The sequence below is a fragment of the Solea solea genome, chromosome 1 (genome assembly GCF_958295425.1).
Source record: "Solea solea chromosome 1, fSolSol10.1, whole genome shotgun sequence".
NCBI lineage: Eukaryota > Metazoa > Chordata > Actinopteri > Pleuronectiformes > Soleidae > Solea > Solea solea.
Window position 1 is genome coordinate 4,772,656 of NC_081134.1, and position 17,632 is coordinate 4,790,287.

General features: G+C 39.7%; 4 protein-coding genes across 4 annotated transcripts; 2 read left to right on the forward strand and 2 right to left on the reverse strand.

Moving 5' to 3' along the window:
* Positions 1–631: 631 nt before the first annotated feature.
* Positions 632–4,658, reverse strand: LOC131473787 (cathepsin Z). Its single transcript, XM_058651339.1, has 6 exons — positions 4,424–4,658; positions 2,556–2,719; positions 2,231–2,410; positions 1,906–2,056; positions 875–1,040; positions 632–771 (listed from the first exon to the last, which is right to left on the reverse strand). The coding sequence occupies exons 1-6, from the start codon at positions 4,552–4,554 to the stop codon at positions 658–660; spliced, it is 906 nt and encodes a 301-aa protein (XP_058507322.1). The 5' UTR covers positions 4,555–4,658; the 3' UTR covers positions 632–657.
* Positions 4,659–5,575: 917 nt separating this feature from the next.
* si:ch73-382f3.1 (uncharacterized protein LOC100151273 homolog) lies at positions 5,576–7,367 on the reverse strand. Its single transcript, XM_058644125.1, has 4 exons — positions 6,925–7,367; positions 6,550–6,709; positions 6,231–6,403; positions 5,576–6,066 (listed from the first exon to the last, which is right to left on the reverse strand). The coding sequence occupies exons 1-4, from the start codon at positions 7,072–7,074 to the stop codon at positions 5,683–5,685; spliced, it is 867 nt and encodes a 288-aa protein (XP_058500108.1). The 5' UTR covers positions 7,075–7,367; the 3' UTR covers positions 5,576–5,682.
* Positions 7,368–7,566: 199 nt separating this feature from the next.
* On the forward strand, positions 7,567–11,883 carry toe1 (target of EGR1, exonuclease). The gene is made up of 8 exons (XM_058644113.1): positions 7,567–7,974; positions 8,099–8,139; positions 8,370–8,466; positions 8,579–8,737; positions 8,903–9,016; positions 9,382–9,530; positions 9,860–10,022; positions 10,191–11,883. Exons 1-8 carry the CDS (start codon positions 7,861–7,863, stop codon positions 10,950–10,952), a joined length of 1,599 nt encoding a protein of 532 aa, XP_058500096.1. The 5' UTR covers positions 7,567–7,860; the 3' UTR covers positions 10,953–11,883.
* Positions 11,884–12,480: 597 nt separating this feature from the next.
* Positions 12,481–14,973, forward strand: tmem53 (transmembrane protein 53). The gene is made up of 3 exons (XM_058634988.1): positions 12,481–12,661; positions 12,866–12,969; positions 13,610–14,973. The coding sequence occupies exons 1-3, from the start codon at positions 12,607–12,609 to the stop codon at positions 14,309–14,311; spliced, it is 861 nt and encodes a 286-aa protein (XP_058490971.1). The 5' UTR covers positions 12,481–12,606; the 3' UTR covers positions 14,312–14,973.
* The last annotated feature ends 2,659 nt before the right edge of the window (positions 14,974–17,632 follow it).

The window sequence follows — 17,632 nt, forward strand, 5'->3', positions numbered from 1 at the left end:
CGGCAAGTAGAAATACTCCCAAGTCACTGAATGCAACCAAAGGTGGAGCCAAGCACCAGCTGGATTGCTCTTTCATGGAGTGTAGATGCTTAGACGTGTGCTAAAGTCTGGAGACTGTCCGGAGGAGCTGTATGTGTGAATACAAATGTCCGCAGAATTCTCGGGAGATTCTCCTGCCAGCTATCTGGTCTAATCCCCGGATTACGTCCAAGTGATCTTGTGAGAATGCAGCAGGAGTTCACTCCTACATCGTGTAGTCAGGCCAAGTACCACCTCCTCGTCTGCATCCTCCAGAGATACTCCAGCTCCTATAAATGTGTCTGACTATAACAATCTCCAGCTGTGTTGTTCTTTTGTGAATAGCAAACCCCAGATTATGTCCAGAGAATTGGTTTGGGACATTTTCCAGACTTTTGCTAAGTCTGAAAACGTCTGAAACAGCTGCAGTCACAGACGATAGATTTAAAACAAATTTTTGGTTGTTGATGTAATTATTCTGCCTCTGTTTGGTGTTGGTGAATATCATTCGTATGCTGCGTCCTTCATCTGAAAACAGGCTCAGTCTCTGGCTCAATTGAACCTGAACCTGAACCTAGCAACAATTATTTCAATAAAACCAATGAGACAAAACTAGAGTTCATCGGTTTATTGTGGTGTCTACGTAACAATAGGGTCTCCGTATGCACAGTTTTTCTCGATACCCAGGTTGAACCAGTTGCCTTTTCCTCCTTTGTATGCACTGGTGACAATTCTGGCCCAGCCATGTTCACCCTGAAGACAAAAAACATAGTATTTAGTCTGCAGGCAAGAAGCACAACATCGACTACTTCTTGAAATCTCTTCACTGTGTGGTGCAAAGAGAGGAAAAACCAACCCAAAACTCTCCCCAAGAGTTCCTGACAATCCAGTGCTCTGTGCCGTCCTCAGTCACGGCCCAACCAGCCACAGACACGATGTGATTTGGTAAAGACAGGGGGTGAAACTCTGAGAAAATTCCTCCAGAGTATCCTTCCAGGCCGTCGGTAGCCATCAGCGCACAACTGAAAGACACAAAGGAGCTTCTGAGGTCCTTCACCCTGCTCAGTAACATCTGAAACATGGGGTTTATTCTTTTTCATCTCTTTTCACATTTCTTTAACATTTCATGAGAGCATTCCTTGAATATATGTTGTTATATATGTATATTATAACGCCTGGATGTGAAAACCAAGATCTGTGCTGTAACTTTAATGTGTCTAAGGCAGATTTACACATTTACAAGGGCTGATTTTCAAGTTTATATGTAATGAAACTTAAGGCTGTGATGTTATTAAAAAAATAATAACATTATATATATATATATATATATATATATACATATATAGACTTAGAATAAAGCTTTTAAAGCCAAGCTTTTACTAAACAAATCACATTCCGGACAAGATAAAGAGTGAAAGAAAAACATCTAGGGGTGAAGTTACATATTGAAACCAAATGAATAACCTTTGCAAACAAAAGGATAAAGAAAACACAGTTATTCATTTTTAGGTAATAATACATTTAAATTATTGTTTTCAATTCTGTTGATAGAGCCCATAAAATTATATGCACTGTGTATTAAATCCTCATTTCACAGCATTGGATGTACTTACTACACACTTAAAAAGTCTTAAAATGGAAGAAGCTTTGACACGTTAAAATGTAATTAAGTTTAAAAAAAAAAAACACGTAGGTACAGGTTGGTGAATGTGAAGAAGCCACATGCAAAAAAAACTTTTGTTGGCACATGAATATTTAGTAGCAGTGGGGTTTTTTCCTCCCACACAATTATGCTCGTATTTTTCGTAATTTAAGAATTGCTCTGTGAGTCTCCTTCACATTAAACAACTGTAGATGAAAAAGAATAGTGAGGATGAATGATGGTACCTGACGGGCCCGTTAGCGTAGATTTCAGCTTTCATCTTTTCTCTCCCGGAAACTTTTCCATAATCTCCCACTTTCCACAGAGTGTAATTCTTCAGCACGGAGCATGAGTCAAAGAAGGAGCAGGTGCCACACTGGTTAAACAGCTCACACTCTGTGGATCAGACAAGGAAATGATTTAGCATACAGTGATGAAATGTTCAAACATGACTATAATTGTATCGTTTTTTTTATTTAATGATGTCAAATCTTGGTGAGGATTTTCAGATCTCAGAGTGGGCCTCTGTCTGCATACTTTTGTCCATATATCTTTGATTATGGGACAAACTTTGGTTTTTGGCTTGATAGTTGTTGCAGGTTTCATCGGGGATGCCACTCTCGTGTGCGTATGCGTAGACTCCCATGTGATCTCCACCATAACAAGAGCCTGCCCTCCCACAGTCGATCACGTTCTGTACGGACAGGTAGGCAGACGGCCACGCTCCTCCACGTTTGATGTTGATGCGGTCTAAGACAAGACAACATAAACCATTACGGGGCTGAAACAGCAGCACAGTTGTGTAATAGTTCTAATTTCAGTTATTTACAAAATAACATGCAATAATTATTCTATTCTTTCCTCCCTCCCTCCCTCCCTCAGATGTCATGGTTACCAGCTAATGCACTGGTGGCCCCCATGGCCCAGCAGGAACCACAGTACTGGGGAATGTGCTGGTTCCTTGTGACGCTCACATAATTCTTGCCCTGGATGTTCCTCCAGTCCCACGACGGAGGAAGGTCCGACAACTTCACATACTCGTGCGGCCGAGGCCGAGTCCTGAAAGAAGTCAAGGGTACGTATATATATATATATATATATATATACACATATATATATATATATATATATTCACTGAACAATGCTTTCAGGTGACATTCAGGTCCATTTCATCTACTTACTGAGATTATTAAAATAAGCACATGGCTGTTAATACTTAAATAAATCAGTGCACAGCAGCATACACGCAAACACATTTGGTCAACACTATTATGGATGAACAATTGATGCAAAATACCTAATTGCAATTTGAGAACATGAAATATATTACAAGTCAGATTTTATTTGTGATTTAACTTTTAAAGTCAATGTTCAGTTATATTATCCACTGTGTTAGGGATTTAAAACAAAGATGCAGCATTTTCACATGCGATAACATCATTATAATTATCTGCATGCAATGCAAAGATGAATTGTCAAACACATCAATGCTTTTGTTTAGATTAAAAAAAATATGGTCTTCATGTGCTCTGAAGTGCCACGTCCCCATCAGGATTGAGATCTAATATTCAAGAGGAACATACAGTGTGTCATACATTAAATAACAATCTTATCATCTGGGATTGACCCTATGTAATAAAAAACACAGACTCTACACTTGTGTATGGACCTACAGAGTAGAACAGGTCCAGGGTCTCGCTGTGATTTCAGTTCAGAACAGAAATAGCAGTGTAAACACACACAGAGTGTAAGCTGGTAGATAATCACAGTTAAAAAGACAAAATGGCCACAAAGCAAAAGAAACTGATCCCAGTGAGACTGAAATAGTTAGAGAGACTCAAACTGACCATAAAGAGGTGTAAACTTTCACTTTTGGGGGTGCGGGGTCAGAGCTGTGGTGCCTTACTGTGATAAAACCATCAACATGTTTAATAAATATGCTTTATCCATCACCCGTCCCTTATAAAGGATTTAGAGGATTTGGTACACATACATGTGTCCTCTTCATCCTTAAACATCAATAGATGATATGATTGTTTAATAACACTACACTACAGTGAAATGTTAATATTATTGTTTTTAGTGTGTATTACTGTATGTACGTAATTTCTAAGGCATTTAGTTTATTTTATTTCGAACATTAATAACAAAATCTTTGTCTTTATATCTCAATGTAAATGGGTTCGTGTTTGGACAGTGCTTTAATTTTCACATCCATACAGTTCCTCAGTTTCACTCCACACACTGAAATACAAAAACTTTTCCTAATTTCCTAATATTGAAATGTAATTTCCCTCATTTGTTTCTGGCCTTGAACATTACTTGTGCGGTTTGGTATTCCACCATTTATATGTAGCTATTCTACAGTTACATGCATTTTTACATGCAGTTTCTCATTTATTCACCTGCTTATTATTTCAATTATTATTATTATGAAGTCTGTGTCCATGTCTTAGCCTTGTCTTTGGTTTGTATAACCTGTACTGCAGGTCTGGGTCTTGGTCTCTTCTTCTACAGTCTTGTTGGGTCACTATTCTTGAATGAACAATTGCTGTGTGTGTGTGTGTGTGCAGTGTGATGATATTTGTGGGACCCTTAACTGAGCCTTAACTGGTTAAGTCTAATGCTAAGTTTTGCATTATGGTTATGTGACAGCATCATCTGTAGTGCATTACTGCTCCTTTAAGTCAGGCAACCGTGACTCATCCACAGACAAACGTAAACAACAAGCTCAGTGTTAATGTATGTTATATTGTTACTTACTTGACACCGTCTGGCCTCTCGTCTCCGATGGGTTTATAACAAGGCTCTGATAAAAGTCGAGAGGTTTGTAATGAAAGTGACAATGATGCTAAATAACAACACAGCAGAAGTGGAGACACTGAGGACGCCATGTTGGGTCCTGACTGACTGTCCTCTCTCGTCTCGCGCGCACACACGTCGACCTCTGTCGGCCAGAGCGACCACTACACCCTTCCACTGAGTCTACCAGACCAATAATATACTAATATAAATGAAAACCTACATGTAGGAACCAGTATTGTTAACAGTTAAGGTTACTCTTAGATGTGGTATCGTGGACCTTTGATGTTGTTAGATAAAGGGCACTGTGGGCCTTTGATACTTTTTATGCTGATAGATAAATAGATGGTTTGTTAGAAAATATTAAGCTATTATAGATAAATAGATGGTTTTCTAGATAAATAGATTGTTTGCTAGAAAATATTAAACTATTATAGATATAGACAATTTAATATTGTTGATCTGAGAGAGGCTTGGGTATGTGGATGGAAATATAACCTGGATGTATGGCAAGTGGAAATAAATGTGCAAAACCTTTACATAGAAACAGTATATACGAGTCAAGCCCATTGAAACCTGCCAACAGCTTTATCATTTTGAGTGGCGTCGGAATTAAGGTTAAGTTTGCCGTGAACAGTGAACACAATATTGCATGTCATTGCATTTTTCTCTTCACAGTGCATAGGACTATAAACTACCTGAATAGATTATCTGTAGCTGCTCTCTATCCAAACCTGACGGTGTGATTTTCAAATTTCAAAAGACATTTTTAAACTGAAACATTTATTCATGCAAATGACTGACACTTGAGCACAGGAAAAAAAAAAGAAAAAAGAAACATCCTTTGTGCAAATATGTCTTTACTTAACACACACTCTTGACTTCTCCGTGATAGTCATCTTTATCCAGATTACATGTCATGTCTCACCACATGTTCACGCTTATACTGCAGCTAATGCAACAAAACACTTTAAGCATAAACTCGGCCCTGGTACGTCACAAAGCACAGCTGTGTTTTAGCGTAAATCACACACACACAACCTGTGAACTCAAAATCTGTCAAGAAAAGCATTTTATATTGATATATTAAACTTTCAAAGAGAAGATAAGAAGCACAGTGGTCCATCTCCTTTTATTTAACAATAAATCTGTAAATGTCCGAGTAAATTATGAACATTCTCCCTTTGGTTAAAGTCAACAGGTCACATAAACTGTCAGGATCAGGACAAAACACGCATCAGTTCTTCCTCATCGTTGTCCCCCACACCTTCTGTATGACTGTCACAGGTGGTCACGAGACCAAGTCCCAACTCTGCCAGCTCTTCACAGCTCATGTCAGTCGTCACCATGATCTTAGTCTCCAGGCGGTTACATAGAGTCCTGTATGAAGGCAGTGGATATCCAAGCTCTCTCAAATACTCATAGCCTTTGGTGCCGACTGCACAGCGGATCTTGCGGGCCTTCAGGATGGTCTCTGGGGACCAGACTGCCCGGCGGGAGCGCTTGGTGAGGCACAGGGCACGAATCTGATCCTCGTACAGAAAGTTCTGTAGGCCCCTCTCGATCCGGTCCAGACGATAAAGACGTTTCTTCATCTCCTCTGCCTGGTACACACAAAGTGGAAAATTGTCTATTTAGATCAGGAAATAACCCGTGGTTCTTCACAGCTTTGACAGTGATGTAAAAATTCACAAGCAGCCACTTCATAAGAAAAAATCAAAGGAAACAGTGATTTGTTGGATGAAAGCAACACTAACATCCAACCTACCTCCTTCTGTAGCCTTGCAGTGTGCTTCATCTCCTGTTCCAGCTGTTTCTTGAGGATTTCACACTGTGTGCAGGACTGCTGGTCCTCGCCTGTTCCCTCTGCATCATCTTCTACTGCACCAGACAGAGGTTTGCATCTGGCATAGCCATGGTCCCCAAATTTCTTCTCCTTTCCTATTAGGGACACAAAGCATCTTATAACTATGATAACTGAATACTTGGATTTCCTTTGCTACAGTTCTTGTTTTATTGCCAAGCACATTATTCAACATGTTTGTGGTCCTGGACGAGCAGATTAGGTTGAGTCTATATTCAATCACCTGGTTCAGGTTTCAGGGGCAGCAGGATGTGTGGGGTGGTTACTGCAGGGTAAGGAGGGTCTCCAACACTGAAGAGAGTAGGGATGGCATTGGGCTTCAGCTTTTTACCCCCGGCTGGAGACCTGGCTACCTCCTCAAACTGGCTCTGCTCAAAATGATCCTTGGAGAAACAACAATGACATACACACACACTGGTTTACAAAAAATTATATAACCCACAATAAAAACAAAGATAATGCAAACACTAATACATGTAAATGTAAGGTGAACCAAAAGATATCTTACCTTAAGAATTGACAAATCAATAAACCTTAACTTTATTTATCTACATGCACACTAACATTAGCTTTAATGGTGATCTGGGTGGAAACTTACCTGGCAGAGTCTGGAATGAGGTGTTGGTTCGAAGTCACGACGACAGTTCACTACCCACTTTTTCTTACGAATAGGGTCTTTGGGAAATCTGAATAGCTGTTTGCCAATGCTGGTTGAGTTGGAGCAGTTTGGAGCGGAGCAGCCACCCATTGCAACAGTTTAAACTAATAGTAAGGGTGAAATTAGTTGATAATAGATTAGGAGTGCTTGGCTGTAAATGAAGCTCGGCTGGGGATTGTAATCATTACTATTTAAAGATATACGCCGTGTAAAACTATTAAAAAGTTACATTTACATTAAATATTCACCAATGGAAACCAGCGCGCTATCCTGTAGATGTTCACATCATTTTTAACCGTCTAATTTTAAGTATTTTAGCCGAGATAAAAATGTTTCTCACTTTGTTTGAGCCAAAATGGCGCACTTCTCTTCGATGGATGAGTATAGTGACGCAGTGTTTATGTGTGCCCAATGTAAACGCCTGTCTGAAAAGATTTTAATGAAAGCCAAAAACTCAATATAGAAAATACATGGAATCACACATTACATAGTAATTGATTAAATTTTAGTTTTCATTGAGGGCGACTATTTCTCACGTACACATAGAGACAAAATATTCTTTGCGCTCTGGCAGACGTCACATTTATATGTCAAAGGACCCCGGGAAGCACGTTGATATGTTTACGGTTTAGCCATTGAGAGCATGATTGTGAGTTATCGACCAGAGACAATTACATTTAAGGCCACATTATGAATAAATGATTACGTTATTTGTGATAGTATAATGTGTGTAAAGAGCAGAGCCGGTGAAATCGTTTGCAAGTTAGTTGGATAAGTTAGTCAACACTGTTATTAGCATTGGTAGCACCAACATCGCTTCAGCGGCATAAAAAGAGGAAAAGAGTTGCCGGTCATTCTACACTGAATCGATCAAACATGGCATCGTCATTGGTTGTCCCAGTCATCGATGTCCAGAACGACAACTTTAAAGAGCTTTGGCCTGCTATGGTCGTGGCCATTAAAACGTCGTCCTTCATTGCACTGGACACGGTGAGTAAAAGTTAAGTGTGTACAGATTTGGGTCATAGTGACTGACAGCCTCTCACTGAGCATCATTGTCACGTGATAATAGTAATGCAATTAAATAAACGTAACGGGTCTCTGTTGTGTTAAGGAGCTGAGTGGTCTTGGGAACAGAAAAGCTTTGCTGGCCGAGTGAGTAAAAACATTTTAGATCGACTGTCCTGCTCTGTACTACTTTTCACACCTGACTGTAATTGGCTGCCATACAAGAAGCATTGGAAGCTAGTGAAAGTTTCTTCTGTCACGTTGTTTTGTGATGTTTCCATATATTTGCTGTGCTTGTTCGTTTCATACTCTACATTAATGTATTAAACAAAATTGCACCTCAGGGGCTATAAAGATTTTCCAATCCAATGTTTCAGATCTATTGAAGACCGATATAAAGCCATATGCCATGCTGCACGCTCTCGCTCCATCCTCTCTCTGGGAATTGCCTGCTTTAAGAAACAGGACCTCAAGGTACAACATCGAACAGCGTACGATATCTGTCTAACTTAAGAAAACATAACCTCTGTGAAAAGTTAAAAGTGCAGGATTTTTCCATTTATCTCTCTGTAATTCCCCTCGTCAGGTTGCAGACACTTACCTGGTCCAGGTTTATAACCTCACCCTGTTGTGTTCAGAGGAGTACATCATTGAGCCCCAGTCAGTCCAGTTCTTGGTGCAGCATGGATTTGACTTTAACAAGCAGTATGCACATGGAATATCTTACTGCAAAGGCAATAATAAGGTAATGATGGTTCTTGCTTTTACGTATTTGTGCTGTGTGTTCTTTATCCATTGTGCTCAGTATTGCACCTGTCTTTACCAGTATTACATTGAACGAGACTGTAAAAGTACATTTTTACGGAACTTAATATTTGACTGACCTTTTGTCTTTCTGCTCTTTATTCAGGGAGGATCTGACAACCAAGGTGTCCACATCAGGGCCTTATTCACTGAACTGCTGCGTGCCCGGAAACCCCTGGTGCTCCACAATGGCCTCATAGACATTGCTTTCCTCTACCAGGTTGGTGAAAATGAATTTAGTAAGATATTAGTAAATACGTTTTATTTATTTTTCTGCACTGGCTGCTCCCCAAAGTATGCTGTTGTTGCCTTTCTTCCTAAGCAACTCTATTCTAATCTTCTAATTCATTCACTATTGCTTAATCTTCCACATGAGTGTTCCAGTGGGAACTGGTGGTCAATCACAGGGCCACAAATGGGGACAACCATCCCATATGTGTTTACTTCACATAATATACGAGGTGGAAGGCTATTTAATTTTGCAGAGACTATGTACCATCTTGCTTTATAGTTTATAGTAAATTTTACATTTGATAAGTGTCAGTCTTTTAAATGCAATTTATTCATCCTCTTTCTCTCCACTAGTGTTTTTATGCTCATCTGCCTGAACGCCTGGCCACATTTACAGCCGACCTGTCTGAGATGTTTCCTGCAGGCGTCTATGACACCAAATACGTCACTGAGTTTGAGCTGCGACTCAGTGCTTCCTATCTGGAGTATGCCTTTAAGAAATGGTTAGTAGGTGATTGCTGTTTCTATTCAATATAACCAATGGAATATCAAAGGAAGTGATGACCTATTTCTGACTATGGCTACTGCCAATTCTGAAACACCCAATATTATCTTTGAATGAATAAACCTGATAATTCAAAGAGATATGTTTGACAAATGAATCACAACTTTGTTTCTTGCTTGTGTTTGAAAACATATAATATATCTGTCGACCCAAAACACTTATTGCACTTGTACAACTGACACCTAAAGAAAGAGAGTTGATGCTGTTGATGTTTGCTTTTGTTTAAGCGTTTTAATGTTTCCATATTTCATGTCGTCCACCCTCCAGTAAGCTGGATAACAGTCGCAGTCTGACTTCTGGAGGGACTGCGCATCATGTTCATGTGGAGTTTTGTAAATATGCTGGTCCCATGTCCAGCTATGTGGACTTCAGAGTGTGTCCACTTGTTGCCTCTTCTGAGGGACAGACTGACATCTGCGAGCGCTTCTCCGTAAGTGTCACCTTTTAAAATATTTGAAATCAAACATGGTACTATTAAGAAAGTGCTATTTCTGTTTCTGTCCAGATCAGACAAGCAAAGTAGACTTCTTGTTGTAATCTATATAAAATTCTTAATTGATATAAAGTTGTCCTCTCTTTTTGTGTGTTTGTTTGACAGGCGTTTGGCTGGTGTCAAAATGGTTCCCAGTGTCCATTATCGCACGACACAGACCTTATCATCCTCCAAGATGAGCGCAGCAAGGATGACAAGCGAAAAAAGAGGAAGAGACGCCGAGAGAAGAAAAGAGGTCACGGAGAGGAAGCAGAGGGTTCCTCCATGTTAGACAGAGCCCCGGAAAACAAAATACCCCACATGGAGGTGGATCAAGATGAAAGAGCAGATGAACAGCAAACGATGACTGTTGATCTGGCCTCACAAAGTGGACCAGTGATGGACAGTGATGGAAACGCTCAACAGAATGAAGTTGGAGACACGGAAACAGCACATGAGGGGAATGGAGTAAGTGAGGACAACACAGGCGCGAGACATTCTGTAAGAAATGCTGGTGAGGAAACAAACGGAAAAATGAATACAGACAAGAGTGAAGAAAACAAAGTCGTTGAAGGAAAAGAGAAGTTTAGTGACCCCTCAGCTGGGCTTGATGCTCAGAAGAAGGCAGACGCCGGGACACACCGAGCAGGGTTTGACGCCTTTATGACAGGATACATTTTTGCTTACTCTTGTACCTTTGTCCAGAAGGACAGAGTGGCAGCTGAAGACAAGAACAAGGAGGACGGGCAGTTGTGGCTCCCTTCCTGTCTCAATAAGGTTTATCTCAGCGGCAAAGAGGCGCCACTCAACGTGGTTAAAAGCACCTTCTCTAAGTCATCCAAGGCTCACACGCAGAAGATGGAGATGGTGTGGGAACGCAAAATGTAGCGTTTGCTCACAGTTAAAACAAGTGTAAATTCACAATGTATTCTTTTTTTTAAAAAAAACAAAAAACATGCCAGCATCATGGATTATCATTATCATGACAATGAGGCAGACTGAAAAATCAGTAAAAGACTGTCTGTGAAATTTCGACCTCCATGTTACCCAGTAGATTGAACCTGCTGAACTCATTTGTTTTGTTTTAATTTTGATAACTTGTCACATATTCATCAGGTTGAATTTTCAAAGCTCTGGAGGTTTGCTTCCCTTATTTTTATGGAATACTATTAACAGGTGAAGTTTTGATTTGTCTGAAACATATTTGTGATAAATGATCATATTCTCAACCATTTCAGCTCTATTTTTGCAGGCATTGACTAAGATGGTGTATCAGCACTTGACTTATGAACATATGAGCATTTTGCTAAAGAAAAGAACCACTTGTATGGTTATTTTCATTTTCTCGTTAGGTTAAAAGTTCCAATAGAAATATACATGTATTGATTTATTCATTCATTGATAAAATGAAAACTAATTAGCAACTATTGCGAGCAGTAATTAATAGTTAAAACACACTGATGCCCAACATTTTGTGGCCCCACAGCCAAAGTATTTCTTAGTTTTCTTGGTCTTGACATATGCAGAAGCTCAGTATAATGTAATGAACTTTTTGTTTTGAATTGTATAGGTCATTGATTTGAGTAGTCTTCTCTTGTTGACCTTGTAATCAACCTGTGAAACTACAACATTCAGAATGATGGCGTCTGTGACTTCAGTTTGTAAAAGCAGCAGCACATTGCAGTGCAGTGGAGCCCCTTTCCATTGAATGATGTCATCATGTTTTCAGAAACGGCCAAAGAGATGATGGTGATTGGTTTTACTCCACATACCATATGTTCTATGAAAACCTGTTATTAAAGAAAAATAATTTACTTTATTTACTCCTCTGGCATCATTTGGAAAAACAGTAAGAGTACAGAGAGACACTTGTAAATTAAATAAATTGATTATAGGCTGTTACTGTATTACACAGGGCTGGGCAATAATTAATTGGGCAACAACAACTAATTCCAATCAAATAATATATATGATGATATCATTTTCCTCAATATCAATGTAACACAGGTTCAATATATATCGATTTGATGTATCTACTGGTTACACGGAAGCAAAACGCAGTCTTCAATCACCTTTACAAATTTAAGTGCTGACAATAAAATATGTAAACACCTGTCCTCATTCACTGCCAAAGTTTCTGGTGAGTGATTCATTTATTTTATTTTTTTAATTCAGGCCAACATTTAAAAGTAAAATTTAAAGTTAAAGTTAAATTACAAATTGTAATTTTAAGTACCAGTACACATAACACCTACTCAGTTACAGTAACGTGAGTAAATGTAATTCATTAATTTCCACCTCTGCCTATGCGAAACAGGTGCATGTCATACGAGAGTTCAGTACTACAATAGCAACTACCATACAGCAGGGGGCGGTAATCCAACTTTAACTTGACGACGAAGCAGCAGCAGCAGCAGCAGCATCCGTGAAGAAGAAGTCATTGATTAGAGCTCGGTACACATGAATAACCGCCTCTTGTCAGACAAATGATACAAACTCTGACGTTAGAGCACAAGAGCAGCTGATAACATCGAGCACAGAGATGGCTGAAGAAGAAATTGACTACAACATCGTGTTTCCAGATGCGGGGACAACCGGTGATCATCATTTTGTCATTGTATCGCTGACATGCGCATTTATGTCACAGTTAGCTCAACGTAAACGCTAAAAACCTACGAGCGCGTGTTCGCTGCGGAACTTAACAACCCGCGCACACTCGTTTGTTAGCTTCACTTTAGCTTAGCCCGCAGTGACAGCTGTGCTAACGTTACTGTTGTTGTTGTTGTCCGCTTTGTTTTCAGAGAGACACTGGCAGGGGACAAAGGAGCCAGTGGTGATACTGCTGGGCTGGGCTGGCTGCAAAGACAAGCACCTTTCCAAGTATAGCGCCATCTACAACGAGCAGGTCAAAACTGATTAGCTAAGCTATTTTTTATAGTGCTTTATTTCTGTATTGACAGCTGTGTTTCGTCACTGTGCGTACAATTAAGACAGAGGCGCCACTGGTTTGTGTTTCATAACATATATAGAGGAGGATGGACCCTGCAAAAAAGCCCTGTCTAAATATGAGAAATAAATAGAAGATATAGACTATAACAAGTGCAATTATCTGCCATTGCAGTAAGATAATTACACTTCTAACCTCTTTTTCTCAAAGAGTTTCAAACTCTATGCACACACTTAATTAATTAATACAGCATCACTTGAATATTTGAAATAATGTGAAATAGTAGGACAAACGCAGGTTTTACTAATTATATAAATCAACAATGTGCAAGTGTTCACACTAAATACTTGACACCTGAACCTGTAGGAGCTGAAAATGTGTTATTTAAACCTGCATGCATCTTCCCCCCCTATTTTCCTCGATGTGTTCCAATAAAGTGATTGAGAAATATTTATAATTTTGACTTTTTTAGAATGCAAATAATGTCATAGTGTTTCTATTCACAAAGATCAGCGTAATCACAACAGATATCACAAAAACCAGTAAACCTCGTATGCACCTCTTTAATTCATTCCTTCTATTCGGTCTTGTCTTTTAGGGATGTGTCATCATCCGCTACACCGCTCCCCTGAAAACACTCTTTATCTCGGAGCCGATTGGCTACAAGGAGCTGCGTGGGATGGCCCTGAAGCTGCTGGAGATTCTCTATGACTATGAGGTGGAGAACAGTCCTATTTTTTTCCATGTATTCAGTAATGGTGGCTTTATGCTGTACCGGTACATTATAGAGTTTCTGCACAGCGACAAACGGTTCAGTTCCCTCAGTGTGCTGGGGGCTGTTGTGGACAGTGCCCCAGGCAGTAGGGACATTCCGGGGGCCCTGCGTGCAATGACATCCGTGTTGGGACCACGCGTGAATCCTCTTTTGCGCTTCCTCCTCCTCGCAGTTTTTGCCGTGGTTATTTTCCTGCTGCGAATCGTGCTTTACCCGTTGACCAAGTTCATCCACAAGAACCACTATGATGCCGTGCAGGACAGGCCACCGGTCTGGCCTCATTTCTTCATGTATTCCAAAGCCGATCAAGTTGTCAGACACTCGGACGTCGAGCTCTTCATGGAAAGCTTGAAGCTGAAGGATGTCCCTGTGGACAACTTTAATTTTGTCTCCAGTCCCCATGTTGGCCATTTCCGAGATTTTCCTGAGCAGTATGCCCTCAAGTGCCGAGATTTCCTGGTTGCTTGCGTGAAAGACTTACAAGGGACTGAAGTGAAAAGGAGACACCGAGTTCAAGATCAGTGAGAATTACAGGATTTTGGGGTATATCTTTAGTGTCTAACTTCATTTTTCCTCAGTGGTCTCTGCTAAGAAAATGAGTATAAAAGTGTTGTCAAGGAAGCTGGAATTTGCGCTGAACTTGTATAGGATGTTTCTCCGTCTCAGTGCACATAGTGGGAAGGTTCCACATAATATGTGCTGAACTTAACCCAGCCCCGTGAAATCCTGTGTCTCACATGTGCTTGCCACAGAGGCTTAATATAGCGCACTCGGTAGTCGTACACCACATATACAACTGCTATACACTGGGATATTTAAGTTATTTTGGGTGATTTAAATGGTATTTAATATTGCTGTTAAATGTAATGGATTGTAGACGAGTAGTAGTGATTCTAAATGAAATAGTTGGGAAATAATAATCTGTATATTTAAGCTGTAAAGGGTAAGTGTGCAAAGGTGATTGCAATAAAGGCAACTTTGAGAATTTGGAATAATTAATCAGTTTATGTTTTCTTTGAATAATTAAGTACATGCACACCATTAGAATAAACAGCCCCTAATGTGGTTTTTGAAAACGGATTCAGTTAAAGCAAAGAGGTGATTGACTATGAATGTATGTGTTCAGCACAACCTATTTGTACTTTTTAACTGATGTGCCTTCAATAAATCAGAATGCTCATAAAATATATTGTTCATGTGTTTGTGAAGGCTCCCTGTGTGTCCAAAAACATGCATATTTATGGATTAGGTAAAGTGCACACTCTAAATTGACTGTAGGTGTGAGAGTGGATGGTTGTTTGTCTCTGTGACCTGTCCAGGGTGTACCCCGCGAAGCTCATGTGGAGGATAAAGCAGTAGAAGGTGAATGTATGAATGTCTGTGAAGGTTCTCCATCATCCAGGTCATAGTCATCATAGCAGTAGGCTACTAGATGTGCTTGAGCTAAGTTGAAGATGTTTCACCTCTCTTTGAAGAGTAAATCTGGTGGAAAAAAACAGGTATTTGGCCTCTGAGGCAGAAACCTGTCTCGAGACTCCAGAGTTGTTAAGTTGAACAAGATGAGCAGGACTTTCGGGATTTTGTTGGAATTTTACCTTCATCGGTAAGATCTTTGATTTATTTGCTATATAGCAAGGTATAATGGAACAAGTAATACAGTTTTAACACGATTAAAACATGGAATATGTATATTTTTTATGGAGCCTTTAAAGTTAGTGTTGGAGACAGGGACAGTTTATGAGCGCTCTTTTAAAAGAGCAAGGTTTTATTTCAGCATGGTTCCTTCATCTTGCTCACTTGCTGATGACCAGAGGGCCTGCATGTAATAAACGTCATCAGAGTGAAGGACGACATCGGGGAAAAAAACATAAGTGTCTCCGTGATCTTAAAACCAGAGGCAGATAAAAGTTCCTTCCATTTCCCCTCATCTCCTGTCATGACACGTCACCGACTGTTTGAGGAGTGCGCCTCTGAATTGGTCCTGCAGGGATGTTTATTGACTGTCTTGGTCATGTCAAGTTTGACATTTGTAAGAGTGAGCGGTTGGTATTTGTCTCTGCACTAGGCCTGGACCTTGTTTCTATGTTTCATGTTGAGCCACGAGGAAGGAAAAGGAGAAAGAGACAGGTGAACATTGCTTACTGTACTGAGACGCGCTGCTCTGATCACTGACTGACACATCACTGACATTTGTGTGAGATGAGAGAGGACATGTTCTTTCAGTGCATCTAGGCAGTTGTGGAGCAAGTATTTAGACTATACCTGGTAATGTACGAGATAAAATAATCCTTTACAAATAAATCATCCCCTGAAAACGTCAAGCACTAAGTTGTTATCCATTCATATTGTGTAGTGTGTATATATAATCACTTGATATCAATCACTTACAATTTGGATTCTATTCACTATATGTTAGTAAATGGCTGTGTAATGTTAAAAACCCACAAGGAACAAATCAACTGCACATACAATTAAGTATTTTCTGAAGTTTGTGTTAAATAATTAGCAAACTTGTCCCTCTAATCTAAAGATATACGAGTTAATAAAACCCTGAAAAGTTTAATTGACGATACTGTAAGATGCTATAAAAGGTAATTTAGGGCAGTGACCACTCTCTTAGTTTTTTTTTAATATATATTTTATTTAAAGTTTTTCCACAGATTGAACATTTATAAAACAGACAAGAAGAAAATCAAAGAACATAACACAAATACCACAAAGAGCCAGTTCCCTGTACACAACTGATGAAAACATTACAAGAACATGCACAAACATTTCTTCTGAGCCTCACATTAGATGGTTTATTGTCAGGTTTTTGATTTAATCAATTAATTACCAATTAATAACAAATAATCTAAAGTTTGTAGATGAGTTTCCATGTTCGTGCACAAACAAATGATTTAAGGGATCCTGAACACCACTTACATTAAAATACCCTCACATACCTGTTAATGCATAAAGTGAAATCAATCACCATGCAGACTGCTGCAACAATCACGAGGCAAATTCAAAATGTGGAAGGTATGTTCTACAAACAGTGGCGCTAATATTCCTAAAGAGGGCAGCATTGCCTCACCGTTCCCATCATGCAACATTTCACAGAGGCCTCAACTGTGCATCAAGCCCACGGACCACCATCAGGTTCAGCACTAGTTATTTTAGTCTGTGAAATGTTGTCTGTGGGGAGATATCCCTGTGCTTTACAATGTGAAACACTGTTGTGGTGCACCAAGAAATAACATCTGCAGGTTAACAGCAACATTAGATTTGTAAAATGATTCCCTTTTTTTTTTAAACATTACAAATGACATCCACAGTGGGAGATGAAAATGAGAGAAGAAGAACAGAAGGGTTGGATATGAGATGCCGTCATAACGCCCCCGCTTTTAGAAACGCACTGAGGAAGAAATTACACCATGGAAGTTAATGAAGTCTCACAAGTTGATGAGGGGAAAATTGCAGCGAAGAGGGGTCAGCGCTTTCTCTTTAGCCTTTCCCTCTTCCGAGGAAAATGGCTGCGGTCAAGATCCATACTTTTAGAGGACGCTGAACACTCCAGCGTAGAGATGGAGTGAGAGAGATGGGGGAGGGCACCAAGATTAATGGTATTAAGTGGTAGCACTTGGCAATGCGGTAACATATCGTCTATGTTCTCTATTCCACGCTGATAGTTTCATAGACCTTGGCTTTACACATTGACTTTTAGCTGTGATTTACAGGATTCAAATAAGCTGGGCAGCTTTTTATCTTCACAAGACCTGCACACATCTTCATTTTGGACTCACATTTGTGCCAGTTTTATCAAAAAATGCATTCAACACCTTGAAGCAGGTTAATGTTTCGCCT

Bases quoted from the DNA above. Each gene is read 5' to 3' on its own strand.
- LOC131473787 (XM_058651339.1), bottom strand. From the start codon at position 4,554: ATGGCGTCCTCAGTGTCTCCACTTCTGCTGTGTTGTTATTTAGCATCA. The intron at 2,057-2,230 runs GTTTGTCCCATA...TCTGATCCACAG, and splicing joins CTATCAAGCCAAAAACCAAA to AGTGTGAGCTGTTTAACCAG. The intron at 772-874 runs GTTGGTTTTTCC...TTTTGTCTTCAG, and splicing joins ACTCTTGGGGAGAGTTTTGG to GGTGAACATGGCTGGGCCAG.
- tmem53 (XM_058634988.1), top strand. From the start codon at position 12,607: ATGGCTGAAGAAGAAATTGACTACAACATCGTGTTTCCAGATGCGGGG. The intron at 12,662-12,865 runs GTGATCATCATT...CTTTGTTTTCAG, and splicing joins TCCAGATGCGGGGACAACCG to AGAGACACTGGCAGGGGACA. The intron at 12,970-13,609 runs GTCAAAACTGAT...CTTGTCTTTTAG, and splicing joins GCGCCATCTACAACGAGCAG to GGATGTGTCATCATCCGCTA.
- si:ch73-382f3.1 (XM_058644125.1), bottom strand. From the start codon at position 7,074: ATGGGTGGCTGCTCCGCTCCAAACTGCTCCAACTCAACCAGCATTGGC. The intron at 6,710-6,924 runs GTAAGTTTCCAC...TGTTTCTCCAAG, and splicing joins CTCATTCCAGACTCTGCCAG to GATCATTTTGAGCAGAGCCA. The intron at 6,404-6,549 runs GTGATTGAATAT...TGTCCCTAATAG, and splicing joins GCCCCTGAAACCTGAACCAG to GAAAGGAGAAGAAATTTGGG.
- toe1 (XM_058644113.1), top strand. From the start codon at position 7,861: ATGGCATCGTCATTGGTTGTCCCAGTCATCGATGTCCAGAACGACAAC. The intron at 8,140-8,369 runs GTGAGTAAAAAC...CCAATGTTTCAG, and splicing joins AGAAAAGCTTTGCTGGCCGA to ATCTATTGAAGACCGATATA. The intron at 8,738-8,902 runs GTAATGATGGTT...CTCTTTATTCAG, and splicing joins ACTGCAAAGGCAATAATAAG to GGAGGATCTGACAACCAAGG.